The following is an 18,820-nucleotide window of genomic DNA, read 5'->3' as shown; positions in this document are numbered from 1 at the left end:
TGAAGCCCAAAGCCAAGTGCAACTCTTGGTACGACTCACCTCGTCACCCTCAAACGCAAGTGCATGGTGGCTTAGAGGAAGTGGCGTGCTTCCAGTAAATCCTTTGACAAACTGGCCTGCTCCAAAGGCAATACAGTCTTTCTGCCCGCACCAAGAAGAGAAGAGAGCTCACATCCAAGCCTCCGTCTCTGCGGCATCTAACAACTCAGCCAAACTCTTTAAAAGCTGCAAGGAACTGGACAATCCTGCTTCAGTCTCTACCTCTCCTGTCCCCCCTCAAACCCCTCTTGCTTCTCATTTCACCTCTAAAACTCAGGACATCTTGTCCCCCTCCTCCCTCTACTCCCTGCTCTACTTCTGGCCCTTTCTTCGGCCACTTCTCCACCCTCCTTCTCTGCCTTTCCCCTGTTCTCCCCAGACAAGGTTTCTAGATATGTCCGTTCTATGAAAGTCTTGTCAAAACGGGTTCACCCCTGTTCCTCCAAAACCATCAAGGAGCACATTGACACCCTGGCTCCTGCGCTGGCTGACTTCTGCAACCACTCCTTTGTCACTGGAGTCTTCCTTTCCCCCACTGAAGATCTCCCTTGTGCACCCTCTTCTTAAGAAACCCTCTGCCGACCAGTCCTGCCCAGCTAACTATCGCCCAATCTCCATCACTCCCTTCCTGGACAAACGCCTAGAAAAGCTAGCCATCTCCCAACTTAATCTTCACACTGAATATGTTGGTTGTCTCCATGACCATCAGTCTGGCTTCAGAGCTGCCGGAAGTACGGAAACTGATCTCCTGAACATCCTTGAAGACCTGCTGTCCAACCTTGATTCCAATACCCCTCTGTCCTCATCTTACTTGATCCCTCCTCTGTCTTTGACACAGTCAACCATGCCATCCTGCTCAACCGTCTCTGGGTATCACCAATCGGGCCCCGGCTTGGCTGACTTCTTTCCTCTCCGATTGACCCTCCCAGGTCCAACCTGTGTCCTTCCTCTCCTCTATCTCCATCCCTAACTGTGGTGTTCCCCAAGGGTTCTATCCTCTCTCCCTGGCTGTTCAACCAATACCTGGCACTTCTTGCCCACTGCATTGCCGCTCTCTGCCCCAACATTCAGTGCTATGCGGGTGACACTCAGCTCATTTTAAGTCTCCCATCAGCCACCTCTTCTCCATCTCTCCTCTGCGACTGTCTGTCTGCTATCCAGGAGTGATGTGCCGCCAATGATCTCTGCCTTATTGCCAGTAAGACTGAGATTCTCTTCATCTGCACAGCCGCTGCCTCCTTTCCTGTCTCTCGCTGGCCGACCTCCTTTGGCCCTCTTCCTGCTCCCACCTGTGAGACTAAAATCCTTGGGGTCATCTTCGACTCCACACACTCCTTCTCTCCTCACATCTGGCGTCTCTGCTCTCCTTCCCCCAGAAGCTCACTGTCGCCAGACCTCTGCTTTTCTCTAGGCTGGACTATTGCAACAGCCTCTTCCTAAATCTACCTGCCTCTACTCTCTGCAACTCACCCAGAACAGGACTGCGAGACTTGTCCTTGGCCTCAAGCCCAGGGATTGTATCTCTCCAGGACTGAAATCTCTGCACTGGCTCCCAGTGGCTGCGAGGATTCATTTCGAAACCCTATTCATTGTCCACAAGACCTTCTGGGGCCTCAATACCTTAAACTCTAACTTCCCAAATATCTTCCATCTCGAGCTCTTCGCTCATCCGCCTCCAACTCCCTCAGGGTCAGTCGCTTCTCCAAGCAATGAGTTGGTGGTAGATCTTTCTTCAGCTGGGACCTCCCTCTGGAACAGCCTCTCTGAAAATTGAGGAGCACCATCTCTGGTTCCGGGAGCACCTAAAGACCTCTTTGCTTCTGGTTTTTTTTCTCTCCTCTTCTCCCCTGCTGAACTCCTGACTGAAATTGCACTGGTCACCTGGCTACCCTGTTCTCGGGCCCAGGTCCTCTCCTGGCCAGTTGGACACCTGTAATGCCCCCACCCTCCCGGCAACCCTTGCACTCTGGGGCTGTTTCTGTATCCCTTCAGCCCCCTTCCAGCACTTGACACCCGATGTCTACATTTAACCTTGCACCTGCCACCAGCGGGCCACACTTGTTGTTTATTGTTCCTATTTATTGTTTCTATTTTTTACTGTTTATCCTATGTACTGCACTTCCCCCTTGCACTTTTCCCCTCCCCCTCACCTGCATTTGCGCGATCTCAGTGTCACCTGGCCTACTAAGATCGTTGTCTGTCGTCCCTCTATTCCCCCCTCCCTTGCCTCATCACGCCTTGAAACACTTGTGTATAGGCGCGTTATAAATGCCATATCTTATCATATCAATGTACCTTAGAAGAACAATTATTTCAATGGTCTGTTTTGTGAAAAGGGGAATCGGCAGCACATGCCATACAGAAGCTCTATTATCTTATACGTTGAGTGGCCTCCAAGATTAAAAACAATTCCAGTAATTACTTTGCAGAAAGCAAGGCTGTTGCAACAAAAATCTTTGTTTTTCAGATTAAAATGAATTTTTACTTGTCTAATCCATACACTATTTGACAAAAAATTAATTTTGTACTTGATGAAAGTTCTTTTTAATTCCAGCTTCGAAACGGAGGGAGTAAAATAAACCACATTCCATAAACTCTCAATCCCTGGTTTAGCTGATTTTAATTTCTTCTGTTAAATTGTCCTGATTATTTTCATGTTGCAGATTGTAAAATTGCATCTGTTTATCATGTGTATGTTCCCTAATGGTGTTAACAAATCTTTTTCATGCATGCATCAGGAAAGACTGCAAATCTTAATCGATTTGGGCATGACTAGGGAGGACTTCATTGGAAATTCGCTGAGGAGAAGGGGACTCCTCAGGGATGCTGACTGATTACTTACAGCAGATTCTCTGCTCATTTCTAGGTTATTTTCTGTTCTGGCCCCAACAGAGAAGAGGAATTGTATTCCTCCATGCCCAAGTAGGTGTCCGTTTAGATTTGTACGGGAACATTTTATGCATATAAGATTAAATCTGCATACGACCCATAAAATAAATGGTACAAGAACAAATTGAAAATATGAACTATGAACGTGCAGACTGTCACTGTCCTCAAACTATGGAACATGTGGCACACTGGTTCATTGAATGTGTACATTTGCATCAACTAAGTCTTTCTTTTGAGCACTCTGTCGCCAACCTTTTCGTTTTAATACATTGTTTGGCATCGAATTTTAAATGGACAGCAGACATATCTGGTTATTGCAGCAACCAACTTTACTACATAGTCTTTTTCTTTGAATACATTTTTTATCATGTTTTGTTTATTTGCTGTATTTGACCCTTGAATTTGTAATCCTTCGTATTTAAACTGTAATTTGTAATGTGTGAAGTTTGATACATTTTAACTAAAACACACAATACATTAAAAAAAGACTGGTTTGAGTGATCCATGTTCTCTGTCACAGGAGCAATAGACTTTTATTACACCTCATTGTGTAGCATGTCTGCCGTGAGGTGGCTGCCCGTAACTGGCTAACATTGTCCTGGCATCTGGTTCCTTTTAGAAGGCAATTGTGCATTTCTTTTTGATGGTACTTACAATCATTTGTTTAAAACCTAGACATGCCAGTTATGCATCAGCTACTGATAGAGGCCCCAGTCAATACTTTCTTGAAAGGTTGATGCGACTAGTGCAGTAGGGTTTCAGATGCTAGTGAGCCTAATCGAACACACTTCATTGCCCTTTGTTGGGGGCAAGACTTAAATATTGAAGTAAGTGAGTTTGCACATAGCGGTATACTTAGGTTCACTTGTGCCGCACATATTGTTGGTGCACTATCCCACTTAACCTAGGACCAGGTCATCTGATGAAAATTATGGGGAAAGCTATGGTTATTCAATAAGCCAGGGAAGTCAGTCTTAATTGACTTTCTTTAGTTAAAATATTCAAACCAAGATTCCAAGATGGCCGCTGACCAGGGTAGACACCACGGCTCCCGGCTCTGCCAGGAACCCCTCGGCACCAGAAGCGGTTTTCGAGCAACATCCAGCCCTCCCTGGCACTTTGACATTGTGGTGCAGCGGTCAGTGGGAGCCGGGCCCCGTTTGAACTTGAGCCGACAGAGATTTTGCTGCAGGGGGACTTGGCTGGACCATCCAGGCCTGCGCCGCGTGCGAAGCATCTGAGGCGCGGCGGCCGGCAGGCTCCAGACCCAGGAGGACACCGTCCCCAGACATCTAGCCAGATACTGGCCCCCTGTGCGACGGGCCCCCTCATGCTATCAGTGGCGCTGCCTTAGCCCGGTCCTGGCGTTCACCACCAGTCGGGCTCCGGGGGGAGCGCAGCTTGACGGGTCATCTCCTGCTGGGCTGCCTGAGGAGGCTTGGAACCTCGCGCCGCTGCTCCCACGCCGTACCCTGCCCTGGCCCAATTTAGTGCAGTGCCCCCAGCGCGGCCCCACATCGACCATCGTCATCGGCTGGAGTTCGTGGGGGGCGCGGCTTGGGAGGCCATCATCAGCCTGGAGGGGCCTGAGGCCCGGTGCCAGCTGACCGTGATGAGTGGAGGTGGCCGCTCCCCCGGGTCTCCTAAGTGACATCAGCTGTGAGGAGACACTTACTCTTGATCCCTGACCCTCCGAGTGGCTATCTAGTCGCCGGGCGGGGGGGGCCATCCTCTGCTTGCGACATAGAAGCACTGCTGGGAGCTTGTCAGTAATCCGGATGGGGGGGGAGGGAGCCCTGTGGAGACACTGCCTCACCAGGGGGTCCGCCATATCTTTGTTGGTGTATACCCCCATCAAAGGGGGTGGACAGATCTTACTTTTTTTATTGGAGGCCTTGAACTCAACTCCCTGGCTAAGCCATCCAGACTTTACCTGTGCCCCGGTACCTAATATAGCCCACACCAGGACTTAGGGAACTGTGTTCAGCTGGTTACAGTTGCCCCCCAATTACGACTGGAGGAGGCAGGTGGGGGTAAGAGGAACTCAACAAGCTGACCTGAGGCTGTTATCACTATCAAACGATCCGGGGGTCCTCCCCCCGTTCCCCTCTTGCTTAACGTTACGAGAGCAGTCAGGTGTCTGGCTGGCCCTAAGCCCCCGCCCGTAACCCATCATGTCCAGGAACAGAGTGAAAGATCCACCCCAGGCCCTTACTGTTATGAAGACCCAAGATGGCACCCTGAATAAAATCTGGGCCAAGGATTCTGAGCAAGAGGGTGACGATCAGGACGACTAGGCGAGTGAGCAGGGAGTGGATCTTACACAAGAACAGCAAGAGAGACCGCTCACCTACTCAGTTTTAAAACTATTCCTCGGCGCGGCGGTAGATAAAATATCAGCTGCCTCTCAGAAGCAGATGGACACACTGAGGGAAGACCTAGCCGAAGGAATGAGGGAGATCAAGTGGGACATTAATAAGGTGGAAGATAGGGTGGACACTAATGTTAGGCAGAAACCTGTGCAGTTCCCTTAGGGACCACTGCAAACAGTTTAAGACTACAGGAGTTAGCAGTAAACCCAATTGGTAGCAGTCTGCACCACCCAGATTTACCTGGTAGCTGTGGCTGAGCAGTCAGACTTCTCTCAAGAGGAGTTAGGCAGTATATAAAGTATACACAATAGGGCTAAAAATACAGTAGCACAAGCAAACACTGACCAGAGCTTTGGTATAAAAGTATATCATTATTTATTTAAAAACACACTTGTAAAAATACACTGGCACTAATATGTCAAGCAAGTTCAAACAGTCACTCTAAGTAAATACACCTCCCTCGTTAATTATTCGACAAGTCTATGTTAAGACACCACTTATTTAGCAAAACAGAGGTGAGCGCGTAACCGTAGATGGCACTCCAATAATTTGTTTAAAAAGGGAGAGAAAAGGCAGAATAGGAAAAGAACACAGTACCAACACTTTTAAGAAAACACAGCAAGTCAAGAAAGGCAGGGTCTACTGTATAGTAAAAAGTTCATAGGCCAGGCCCACTCTTGGAGAGAGCAAGGCGGAATGTGCCCAAGATCACACAGTGGAAATGCACTGTCTTTGCAGTAAAGTCAAAAAGAGGTTGGATCAAGTCAGAAAGATAATGTTAGCAGGTCCGAGGTCACCCCAGGATAGAGAGTCAAGGATTTACGGGACACCTTGGACAATCTGTTGCAAGGGAGACCAGGCGGAACACAGTACCTGAAATGGTGAGAAAGCTCCAGCGGGGGCAGTTGTTCCTGGCAGCGGGTGCAAGTCAAGGCTTCGTCCAGGGGAAGAGATGATCTCGACGTGGAGGAAAGCTGGAGGTCGTTGCACTGCCAGGGAAGAAACCAGCCGCAGAGTTTCCCGGTTAAAAGGTACAACCCTTTTATTCGCGTTAGTGGTGAAGCGTGGCTATCCGGCCGCTTGGCACGGGCGATTCGACCACGAGACAGTCCAGGAAGGTGAAAAAGGTGAACTGGTTGGTCCCACCAGCTCAAAGGGAAGAAGACTCTCCTGGAAGATCTCCTCTGTCGTCGGGGAAGTGGTGAGTTCGTACAACAGGGCTCCACCGGTGGTGTCGCCGTTGTAGATGGCTTAGCTTCTCCCCTCTTCGGATTATTTAGGTCCTGTGGTGACTTCTGAAGTTCCAGTCCCCAAAGCCCTGCTTTTATGCAGAAAAACCCCCATTCAACAGCCTAGCTGTCACTCAAATATGTAAGTGGTGAGCCGGGCGGCTCACCACTGGGCCAATCGCACAAGAGTGCGACTTGAGTTGCCAAGGCAACTCAGTCCATGGTGCCTAATCCCCCTCCCACACATCCTGTTGACCCCAGACAGAGTGGCACCATTTGGAGGGCTTCTGGGGAGAAGCCCGCCAAAAAGTGGAACAAAGGGCTCGACTTGGGTTAGGGTTTCAGAGGCGAACACAAACGCCATTTTAAAACCGAGTCCTGGCAAAAAGACCCAACCGGGGAATAAATATTAAATAATCCGGCGGTATCTTTAACGTTGCACCAAAAAGTGGTGCGTTTAAAATGAATAGGAAAATCCCATAGGAAATATTCCGGCGGAATATTTCACGTGGTATCCACTGCCACCAGCCAGAAACTCGACAAGGGGGGGCTGGACAGTGCCCCTTTGGAAAACAGACCCTGGGGCAATCGAATTACCCCTACCAGTACTTCCACAATATGATGGTTTGTACTGGTTCTGTTCACAATTTGAGACTAGTAAAGCCAATGGTGGCTTAACATGCCCTGGGAGACAGTAGTCAGTCCCAGGGTATGAAGTCTGTTTGGGGGTCATTATGACAGCCCTGTGTTACTGCACTGAGGGTGCTGTGTAACACACATACCAAAAACACATGAAGCCCTATGGAGTAAAAGACCCCATAGCCCATAAAACACATTTACAGTCAAAGGAAATTCTCAAATCATGCCTAAGAGTGGGAGAAAAAGAGTCTCGCTCTTAGCAGGAGAAAAAAATAAATCCCAAAAATCCAGCAAAGCTGCTGGGGGACTCACTAGGTTTGGGAAATTAGCCTTAACAGAGAATTCTCCCTAACAACTAACGAGCAGGCTATCCAGGAGCTGACTGAGGATGCAAGGAAAACGGGGAATCTCCTGGGAACCCTGGCACAGTCCACTCAGAACCTGGAGCTACAGGCTGAAGACCTGGAGAATCGCTAGGGAAGAATAAACATCCGGGTCAAGGCGTTGCCAGAGTCGGTTCAGCCCCAGGACCTCGCTCAAGTCCTTACTACGATTTTCATGGATCTCCTAGAAGCGGGCTCAAGTCTAGACTTACAATTCGACAGAGTTCATAGAGTGGGACCGCCGTGGGTGGAGCTAGGGAGCAGGCCTCTGGACGTTTTGGTGGCCTTTAATAGTTATGCTGCTAAAGAAAAGATACTGGAGATGGCGAGAAAGGCAGGCCACATATCGTATAACGAGACTGAGATTTCTCTTTAGCAAGATTTGTCGCAAACGACTCTGCATAAGAGAAGGCGGATGGGCTCGGTCCTGAAACATCTGCGAGAGAAACAAATCAAATATCGGTGGACCCATCCCTTTGGCTTAACCTTCCTCTGGCAGGGAAGGCAGCACAAGATTGAGACTTGCGACCAAGGCCTGGAGCCGCTGGGAATCGAGGCATGTCCGCCGTCCCTCCCGACGGGACATTCCCTCAGCCAAGATAGGCACAAGCCCTGGGAGTGGTGTATAGCCAAATCGACGGCATCCAGGAAACACTCCTCACGGAAACTAAGCCGCTACCCCAGGGAAGGAGCCGCTCAAACAGTCAAAACGAGTCGTCGGGGAAACTCACCGACACTGTCTCACTGAAGCCTTAGAGTTGAAGTGGCGAGGCTGGGGAGGGCCCTTGCCAACTGAAACTACGGCGCCGAGGCAGGGATTGGAAAACATTTGTAATTGCTGCAGAGAAGGGAAGGGTTCGGTTCCTTGGGATGGGATAGGGAAATCCTGCGTTGTTTAAACCTGGGCAGTTTATAGGGTTCAGCTTTTGTACTTGCGGAGCGAGGGGGGGGGGTAAATGGCCAGCTGAGCCTACCCAGGGGGACATTAGAAAAGTTGAAGGGGGTGGGGGGAGGTTGGGGTGGGTCTATGGGGAGGGGGCAGATTTCCAGGAGGAAAGAAGGAGCGGAGGATCCTAGGGGTGAACGATACAGCTCAGCTGTTATCATGGAATCCCTGGTCAATTGAATATCAGGCAGACCGGGCTACAGGGTAAATTCTACACTAATTGTCGGCCCAATTTAAGATATTATCCTTAAACGTAAATGGTCTAAACTCGCCGGTCAAAAGGAAAAAGGTGGTTGTACATCCGTAACGAAAAACCACACATAGTCACTCTCCAAGAAACTCGCATACAAACTCGAGATGGGCATAGGGTCAAGTTCTGGGGCTACACCAGACTGTCCCAGGCCACGCAGCAAACCAAAAAGGGAGGGATGGTAGTAGCGGTGCGGGAATGTGGTTGGACTTGGAGGTCAAGGTAACACAGATGGATGACCAGGGAAGGTATCTGGCGGTAGTGTTGGAGGGCAGGGGAGTGTTATACGGTAGCGACCATCTATGCGCCCAATACGGGCCAAGATGCCTTAATTCAGAAGGCCCTGAACTGGCTAGGCAAATTTGCCAAAGGTCACATCCTTCTATCAGGGGATTTTAATCTGGCCTGGGATCCGGTCAAGGATAGAAGTAGGGCTATGTGGGGACCGCAGGGGGGGACCCTCCGGAGATCTGAAGAAGAACATTCATGACTTGGCGCTGGTGGACGCCTGGAGGGAGACCCAGGGTGCCGAGATAGGATAAACGTTCTACTTGCATGCGCATAAGACTCATTCGTGCATCGATTATATATGGGTGTCCTCCCCGCTACTGGGGAACGCCGCTGAGATCACACTGGGATCTATTGCAATTTCGGACCACGCCCCTATTGCCCTGATAATAACCAGACAACTGGGTGCGCCAGGATTATGGAAATGGCGTTCTCCGTCCCAGCTTTTTAAGGACCCTATCTTGACCAAAGAAATTGAGCAGGAGCTCGAGGACTTTGCGGGGAACAACCCTGTAGGTGATACATCTCCACAAATATGGTGGGACGCTTTAAAATCCACGATAAAAGGCAAAATGATTGCAGTAAAGGTGAGAAGGGAAAGGGAATTAAGGCTAGAGGAAGAATAGTTAAGCAAAAAACTTAGAGGCGATGGTGCAAATGGCTGCGAAACACACCGGCACTAGCAAGGGTGGTTCATACGGTGAGGGGCCAGCTGACTCTCATACCAATTAGGAAGGCAGAACGGAACCTTCTTAGTTTACGTCAAAAGTACTACATCAAAGCGAATAAATCAGATAGTCTCCTAGCTAATAAATGAAAAAACCTTTGCAGCCAAAAAAAGTATTCCCTTGGCGACTGCTGGTATGTAATGTGAAACAAAAATGTCTAATGCGCAATTTTAAATAAATGCGCTAGGTTGTCAGCATGAGTATTTCTCCAAAGCTGTGTGGCTGCTACATAGATACAATATAAGTAAGGAAAGTACTTAGAAAAGTTACTCACATGTGCCAACCTTATACAAAAATTATTCAAAGGTGACTATCCACTCGTTTGGGAAATCCCTTACATCACTTATCATGGCAGAAGGACCACACAACTCAAAGAAATAAGCCAGTTTTGATCGACTTTACCTATAAATTGGAACAGAAGCCAATCTCTTTAACATTTATCAAGTTAAATTTGGACATCAAATTGACCATTTACTTGATATTACCAAACTATTTGGATGAATGTTAAAATCTTTGAAAATAATTCAGTAACACAAATTGGAAAGCATTTCCTCTCCTGATGAACCATTGTTAGTAACGATGGGGAAACGCGTGTCGAGAGAGACATACTAAGGGGTACAAATTCTCAAAGTACTAAGGATCAGTATAAACCATTTGAAGTGTAACCAAAAAAGGTGTGGAGCAAACACCTTAAACCAATTTGTATCAAGGATTTGTGCATAGCAATTTATGTGGAAACTATAAGGTGTGAAGAAAACACCAAACTGAAAATTATTTGTTTGTCCATCCTCTAATATACTGTGAAGAATAAAAGAAAAACTTAAATACAGAAATGGTATGACTCACCTTTGAATCATTTTTGAATAAGGTTGGCGCATGTGAGTAACTTTTCTAAATACTTTTCTTACTTATATCGTCTCCTAGCTAGGTTGCTGAGAAAGGAAGAGGGGGACAAAACTATCCTGAGAATTGGGGTGGAGGGAGGTACTTTACATACCGGCAACCCGGAGATAGTAAGGGAATTCCACCGTTACTATTCCAGTCTTTACTCCTCAAATAATCCAGACTCGAACGAACAAAAGCTATATTTAGACAAGCTGACTCTTAAGTCTCTGTCACAGGATGAGCGGGAGCAATTGGAAGGTGATATAACCACAGACGAAGTTAGGAAGGCTATCTCTTTTCTCTCCCTGAATAAAGTGCCTGGCCCTGACTGCTATGTGGCCGAATTTTATAAACGCCATAAAGAATTCCTGATCCCCCACCTTGCCAAATTATTTAATCACATTGGCTCCTTAGGTGTTTTACCAAGATCTATGGATGAAGCAAAGGTCATTCTTATACGCCAAAGGGCAAGGACCCGGAGGAGTGTGGCTCCTATCGTCCAATAGCGCTTATAAATGTGGACGCTAAAATCCATACGAAGATCTTGGCGTCCAGACTAGACACCATCATGCCCAAACTAATACTTTCCGATCAATCAGGCTTTATCAAAGGCCGGCAGACGGCGGATAATGTTAGGAGAGTGGGCCACCTTATCGAGAAATCTCAGCAGAAGGGGATCCCCGCCCTCCTCTTAGCGGTCGATGCCGAGAAGGCTTTTGATCGAGTGGAATGGGGGTTCCTCTTCGCTACTATGGTTAAGATGGGGTTTCGGCACCAAATTACCTGGCCAGGGTGGGCACTAGCTATCGATCCCCGACTCTCCGGCTAGCTATCAATGGCCAAATATCAATCCTGGTGAGGGTGTAGATGGGCACAAAAAAACAGGGCTGCCCACTTTCGCCATTGCTTTATGCACTTAATCTGGAGCTGTTCCTGGAGGCCATTAGAATGGCCAAGACCGTAAGAGGTATCCCATTTGGGGGGCGTGTCCACAAAGTGGCTGTTTTTGCTGACGACATGCTTCTTACACTGACCCACCCTGAGATATCCCTGCCAGCAACTTGCGAGGAACTAGATGGCTTTGGCCGAGTAGCCGGCTTGAAAGTATATGCTAATTAATCAGAGATTCGTAGTCTCAATCTGCAAGCGTCTTCTGAACAGTACATCAAAGGGGCATATACCTTCAGGTGGGCAAACATGAACATCAAATATCTGGGGGTCCTCCTCACCAAGACCATAGGTGAACTATACCAGGCAAGTTATCCACCCCTCCTTGATGAGCTTAAATCGAAATTGGTTGATTGGGGCCCTCTTTGTATCTCATGGCTGGAGCGGATCAACTTTCTCAAAATGACAGTATTACCACAACTCGTTTATCACTTCGCGGCCCTCCCTGTAGAAGTTCCATGCCCCTTTTTCAGAGATTTGCAGAAAGTTGCAACCCGCTTCATCTGGAACCTTAAGCGCCCTAGAGTGGCGGCAGCCCTTATGAGAACACCAGTCTCGCAGGGCGGCATGGGATAGCCTGATTTCCGGGCCTACTATTAAGCAGCTCAATTAAGAGTTCTTAGGGACTGGCAGAGGGGAGGATCGGGATAAACCATGGAGGTCTATGGATAGGGCCGTAGTAGTGGAACAATTGGGGGGAGTGTTGTGGAAACCGAAGTCTGATCGATGTTCCCAAATGTATATGAGTAAAATTACTTCGACTACGGGAGTGGCGTGGGACATGGCATCCTCTCGGGCGCACCTTACCTCTTTGCCTTTCCCCTTCACCACCTTATTCAAAAACCCACAATTCACCCAGGCTGCGAAACGGCAACATTTGATGATTGGTTCCTGCGGGGGGTTGCCGGATGGTTTGGGATATGTATACGGGAGGGGGAAAGGTCAAAGAATTTGAACAATGCCAATTAGAATTCGTCCTGGAGTAGAGACACAGATACAGGTATATCCAGTTGAGGCACTGGCCATCCCATCCCACCATGAAGCAGGCAGGCTCGCGGCCCCTAACCCCATTTGAAAAATATTTAGACACACATGCAGGGGACAAGGGCATGATGGCTGCAATATACCAGTATATTAAGGCGGGGGAACCACAGCCCACCAGAACATGTGTCGAGAAATGGGAGGGAGACACTGGAACCGCTATTGACTAGAAGGAATGGCAATATTTGCGGGCCCAGATACAGAAGACTCCAGATCCGAGAGACCTGGTTAAAGCTAATGTTTCAGTGGCATCTCATGCCAGTCAAGCTGAAAAAGATGTTTCCCCGGACCACTCAACTTGCTGGAGGGACTGTGGGGGAACGGGTACATGGGCACACACATGGTGGGAATGCCGAAAACTATGTTCTGGGGCTGCATTCAGCAGGCCATAGAGAGAGTCCTCGGATCTGGGGGTGGTGGAAATAGGGGGCTCAATATGATAGGCCTGACCCAAACTCTGCTTGACATTCCCTCAAAAGCTGGCCGCAAGCTCTGTTCTAATGATAATGGCTACAGCAATGGTATTAGAGAGATGATGGAGAAAAGAGCCCTCGCAAGAACACAAGCGGGTGGCGAAAATCTGGTCAGTGATTGCCATGGAATGGCTTTCCTACTCAATACAGTCCAACACATGCAATTTATAACAGATTGGGCTTCTCTCCTGGGATACTTAAAGGAAGGTGCGCGAAGAGCTTGGTACCCTAAGGCGATGACACTATTAGGAATCATTGATCCCCAAGAGGATTCTGATCTCTGATAAGGGAGACGAGCAGAGACTTTAAGGGATAAAGCTTTTAAAGGTCCTATAAACTATAGCCCAATGGGGTCCTATGGACGTTCACCTCAGAGGGGAAAAGACAGCAATGAAATCCTGGAATCTGGGGGATGGGGGTGCTAGGGGTCCTGTTGATTTTCTGTTGATTGTTTGTTCAACTGTAAAATGTTAATAAAAACAAGTTGGGAAAAAAAATATTCAAACCAGTGGAGAAGGTGTCTCGCAAGACACTGCAGGCTCCTTTTTATGGCCCTCTGGTCTCACCATTATGTATACCTACCTACCCACCCATCCACCCCATCACTTCATGATTCATTTCTGGGAGCCAATAGATTCTTCTCCTTTGTTTGAAAGAAATTCAGTTAGGATTCTTTATTTTTTTCAGGTTTTTAAAGTGAATGCACCCTTGCCTCCACGAAAAGAGTTTGATATGAAAGAAGAATCTCCTTTTCCTACTAACTACAGTCAGTCATTTACAACTACTAGTACCCAAACAACACCACAGAATGCTTTGCAGCCTGCTCCACCTCTGGAACAAACCTTCCTGCAAGAATCTCTGTCAGGTAAGCATAGCAAGTTAAAAACTAGGCAATAGATTTGTGTACATTTTAGTATGTTTACCTTCTCTCCATCTCTAATGATCTGTAGATGTAAAAGGATGCTACTGATGGAATCGTTTTTCTGGAAATAAATCCACCTTATTTTGGACTGTCCCATTTGTCACGTTGGGTTTTACCAACCGGGCATGGACTCAGTACTCCTGATAGCTAATCCTAATGCAACTTAATAAGAATTTGAAAGTTAAGTCATTTTTTTATTAAGAACAGTATAGCTAACATCTGTAATAATTTGTTCTCTTGATCAAAGGCCATACTTTGCCAAACTTCCCTTTCATCATGCGGCACCTAAAGTACGTTTGAATGGCGACATTGCTTCTGGCCAGCAAGGTATCTTTAGCTAAATCTGAAGGGCAGGTTCTGAGTAAATCATATCCACCGCCATTGCTCTGATCAACTATCTTGACCACAATTTTTAAGCTATTTTAGAAGGGGAATGACCATATGCTAGCCAGTCCTGCTCACACCCAAATGTAGCAGTCAAGTCCAAACTGATAGCTTATATCCCCTCTGCATGCGACTACAAGCGACCTCAGAAATCCTTCTGGCCAGGTGTGCCACAGTGTGATCTTTTTTTTTCCAGGAATTGGTCCACCCTAGTCTTTCATGTTGGAGCAGTCTGAAAGAATGTGTAGTGGTATAATGGTCCCACTTGTAGAGAGTTGAAAAAGGTTGCACTACATAGCATATGATGGTGATTGCTTCTCCCACTGTTGCCATAGCAGAGTCCCCAATATGGCACCTCGACTTGGATAAGCTGCTTTCTATGCTTCAGTGATCAAGCTGCAACCATAGCTAGTGCTAACAGAACGTAAGTGAACTAGGTGGCACAAGTAATGCCACCTTCCCATCCCTTCACAATCATGCAGCAGTAGGTTCTATAGTGCCCCACTACCAGGTGAGAGTAAGAGACAAGTGGTGAGTACACAGGAATCTCAACCAGGATAGAAGTGAAGGGTGAATGGTTTCTCTAGGTTTGATGCAATATAGATGCACGACCACAGGTTCACCATAACACCCCCCCCCTTCCTAACTGTGAACCTAGGAAAGAGGGAAGACAAATGAGTCCCATACTAGAATCCCGTTACACAGGATGTGCATTTCTGCATTGAATAGCAGTGTCCTTCTCTTTGTGCCTTCTGCCTCTGTTTAACCAATATAGAACCTCAAGGGACTAAACACTATACCCATAGCAAATATGACTGGGGAAGTGAGTGGTGAAAAATCAAAGGATCTGTTGAAAGTGTGCACAAAGTGTTTGTTCCCCCACAACAGAAGCTGAAGCAGTATTGGGGGATTGGGGGTGGGGGGGTGAGTGTGAGGACTTGCCTGACTGAGGGAGAGAATAAACTAAATGCTTCCCATTGAAAGGTAGAAAGTGTTGAAGGCTGGAGCGATTTTTTTTATTTTTTTTTTTATTTTTTTTTAATTTTTTTATTTATTTAAACTTTTATTTATTGAGAGAGCAGGTTCATAACTCGACCATTTGCATAAACATTATAACACAGTTTGAACATAATCCCATTACTCATAAATATACGATGAGCAGGGAACTATCGCATTTCAGGGTGAAGACGTGGGCGTAGCATCCATATCTGGCATCAAATTACACAAGCATAGGCGCAGCAGCGTCCAGATGTCTTTGTGCTATCGGTCCCGACACCTTGTCGCCCCAAAGAGTTCCTCATCATCATTTACCATAGAGAGGTCTTTCAGGAAATTGGCTCGGGTCGGTCCAGCTACAGATTTCCAACATTTAAGGATACAGCATTTGGCAACAATGCATGAAATATTAAATAGACGTCTAGTGGTTTCCTTCACTTTACCGATGTCGCCAAATAAGTACTTCAGGCGGGACAGAGTCGCCGGGATCGACGTTATTTCCTCAAGGAGTTCTGCTACCTCCCGCCAAAATTCCACAATCAAAGGGCATGACCAGTACATATGATTCGGCCCAGCATTCGGAGCATTGCATTTGGGACATGACCCTGTACAATTTTCCACACATTTACCTAGCTTGGCAGGGGCATAGTGCAGTTGGTTCAAGACTTTGAATTGAATCAGGGCTGGAGCAAATTTTTAAAAAACAAAATGGAGAACCTTAAAGCTGATGGAGGATACTAATCTTAAGTCTTATTATCTTATTAGCCGAACGGTAGAACACAGAATTGGCCATGGTGAAAGGGCTATGTCATCAGCCATTGAGATTTACAAGATTCAAACTTCTTGAGCAGCTTTGTACAGTGCAGGGATTTGGGGTTCTCCAGTATGGGGTCTTATGGATGCACATGCTATAAATATTCCCTGTCAGGCTAGGAATCCTCAGTAAAATGAAGCAGTCTAGTTTCAAGCTAAAAACTGCATAGCCGCTTTAATAGCCTGGAATCCAACACTGTTCTTGGTGTCAATTAGGATTAAAACCCAGACATGGGACTGAAACAGCGCTCATCAACCTTAAGACCCAAATTCAAGCCCTTAAAGGCAAAGGCAAATGGGCCCTGCTACTCCTTTTCGACGTGTCTGCTGCGTTTGACCTTGTGAACCACAAAGTCCTTTGCAACCATCTAACGTCTGCTGCCCACTTCTCGGATGAAGCCAATGCTTGGATCAAGTCGTTCCTCAATAATAGATCCATGAGGGTCTTTGAACCATCTGCTTCTGCAGAACCCACACCAGTCACATGTGGTCCCCAAGGTTCCTGTGTGTCACCAACACTCTACAACATGTTTACCAAGCCACTGATTGATGACCTTGACTATTTGGGTCTCACCTATACAAATTACGCTGATGACACCCAAATACTCATTCCAATCACCCACGGCTATGCCACAGATAGCCAAACACTTAACATTTACCTCCTTATACAAACCTAGATGGCCAAGCATGGACTCTCTTATCCTTCTTGGATCATCTGCTAAACTGAACAAATTAAATAATCAATTTACCTCCTTCAACATTGATGGTAATATAATCAAAATCTCCAAGTATGTGAAAACCTTAGGCATCTACTTAGATTCTGCTATCACATTAATAAGACAAACGTATGCCATTGCATCCTCCTCTACCTACACCTGCAAACTGATCACTGCCTGAAAACCATTCATAACGCCGGCAAATTGCATCACCATAGCTAGAGTCTTAGTTCTATCTAAACTTGACTATTACAATGCACTCTACCTATGAACTACCTAACGGAACCTAAACAAGTTGCAAGTCATACAAAATAACGCCAGCCGGTCTGCTCTGAATATCCCGAGATCAAAACATCTCTGAAACCAGGGGCAACCTGAACTGGCTGGCCGTCGAGCAAAGAATCGCACTCAAAACTTTGTCTCTTACCCACAAGTGTCTTGCCAACTTGGCACCCCAATACTTGTCCAATAGTTTCATTTGCAATCTACCATCCCGCCCAACCAGAACTGCTCAGACTCACTGCATCAAGATCCCTAGATTGAACCTACAAAGAGCAGGAGGAATCGGCTTCCCTGTCCTAGCAGCGAAAAGTTGGAACAGGCTCCCCATAACACTAAGATCAGAACCCTCATGCCACATTTAGAAAAAATATCAAGCACTGGCTACATGAACAAGAACGCAGCAAATCTTCACAACTCTGCCTACCCTGTACAGTTTCCTGTTAACACTGCATACATTTTATGTACCTTGCACAGTTTTCCTATGATTGTAATTATTTTTTATGTATTAACTTGTCAACACTTAACTATCTGAAGTATTTGTGAAAATGTTACTATATTTAAGTAAATTGCCAATATTTTACCAAACTGGAATGTGTATATGTAACCTTTTAAAATGTAATTATGCAACTTGTAATTTAAGTGCCCAGATGTTTCAGTGCTTGGAGCGCTCTACAAATAAAATAAATTAAAGCTTTGGGTCATACAGACCCGGCCAATGACATTGACCCTCCTTAGCTCCAACCCTGGTGGCCATCTTCAGATCTATACTGCACATTTTTTGTGTTGGAAGATCTTGACTTTTGTGCCCCGCTTTTTCTCAAGTATATAGCCTACTTTTTTTCATAGTTTATAATTTTCTTCGAATCTGTCATTGTGACTCGTTGGCAGCAGGGATCCATTGCTGGTCTCCATCCCAGCGTCCGTCAGCTCGCTACGTCATGAGGTGCCGCAACATTTACTGCCTGCACCTGGACCCTGATGTGGAGAGATGCCCCATTTGCCAGTCTCTCTTCATAAGCATCGCAATCAGAGATTGGTCGCATGGCTGGATGAAGGTAGGGCCTCTGGCTCTGCATCAGAGCCTGCTAGCCCTGGCAGAGGCATGACTGTGCACAAAGAGCCTTCCTCCTCTTGGAAGCAGTTGAGATCTTTTTAGGACGCTTCCAAGGGGAAAGCACCTAAAAAGTTGAAGTTGTTGCATGCTCAGATTTCCGAGTCGACGAGCACCGCAGCATCTGTTGTATCTGAATTTGCGTTGTCTACCCCGAAGACTTCCTCGTGGACAACAAGACCATTGACGAAATTGTCAGTCGGCGAAGACTCGAACACCTTCGATGATGCAGTCCGCCAGATGTGACCAATCAACGGTCACGACAGCCATCTCAAGAATAGCATTACCTCCCAAGGCCTATGTCCGTCTTGGCAAAGTCTGTTCTGTCTGCACTGCCTACTCTAGGTGCGCCTGTACTAGGCAACTTCCCGAGAGGTTTCAGCAGAGGGGGAGGCACTTCCAGATCTCTTTTCTGCCAAAGCCTACAGGGTCCCTGCCTGCCGCATCCCCCGTGAAGCATCCCAGGTTTGTGTCCCCAGCCCCTGT

The 18,820-nt window shown here is 47.0% G+C and overlaps 1 protein-coding gene across 13 annotated transcripts in view; it reads left to right on the top strand.

Annotated features, from left to right (window-relative positions):
- Window positions 1-18,820, top strand: part of CAPRIN2 (caprin family member 2) — a 2,777,496-nt gene that overhangs the window by 1,849,009 nt on the left and 909,667 nt on the right. For all 13 annotated transcript variants that reach the window (XM_069628538.1, XM_069628546.1, XM_069628537.1 and 10 more), the window contains one exon: window positions 13,798-13,975. In XM_069628538.1, coding sequence (XP_069484639.1) covers window positions 13,798-13,975 — 178 coding nt within the window. The remainder of the gene's footprint in view (window positions 1-13,797; window positions 13,976-18,820) is intronic.

Source organism: Ambystoma mexicanum, chromosome 12, assembly GCF_040938575.1.
Source record: "Ambystoma mexicanum isolate Mex_15411 chromosome 12, UKY_AmexF1_1, whole genome shotgun sequence".
NCBI lineage: Eukaryota > Metazoa > Chordata > Amphibia > Caudata > Ambystomatidae > Ambystoma > Ambystoma mexicanum.
Note: the sequence above shows the minus strand (reverse complement) of the source record. Positions and strands in the feature narration are given on the sequence as shown.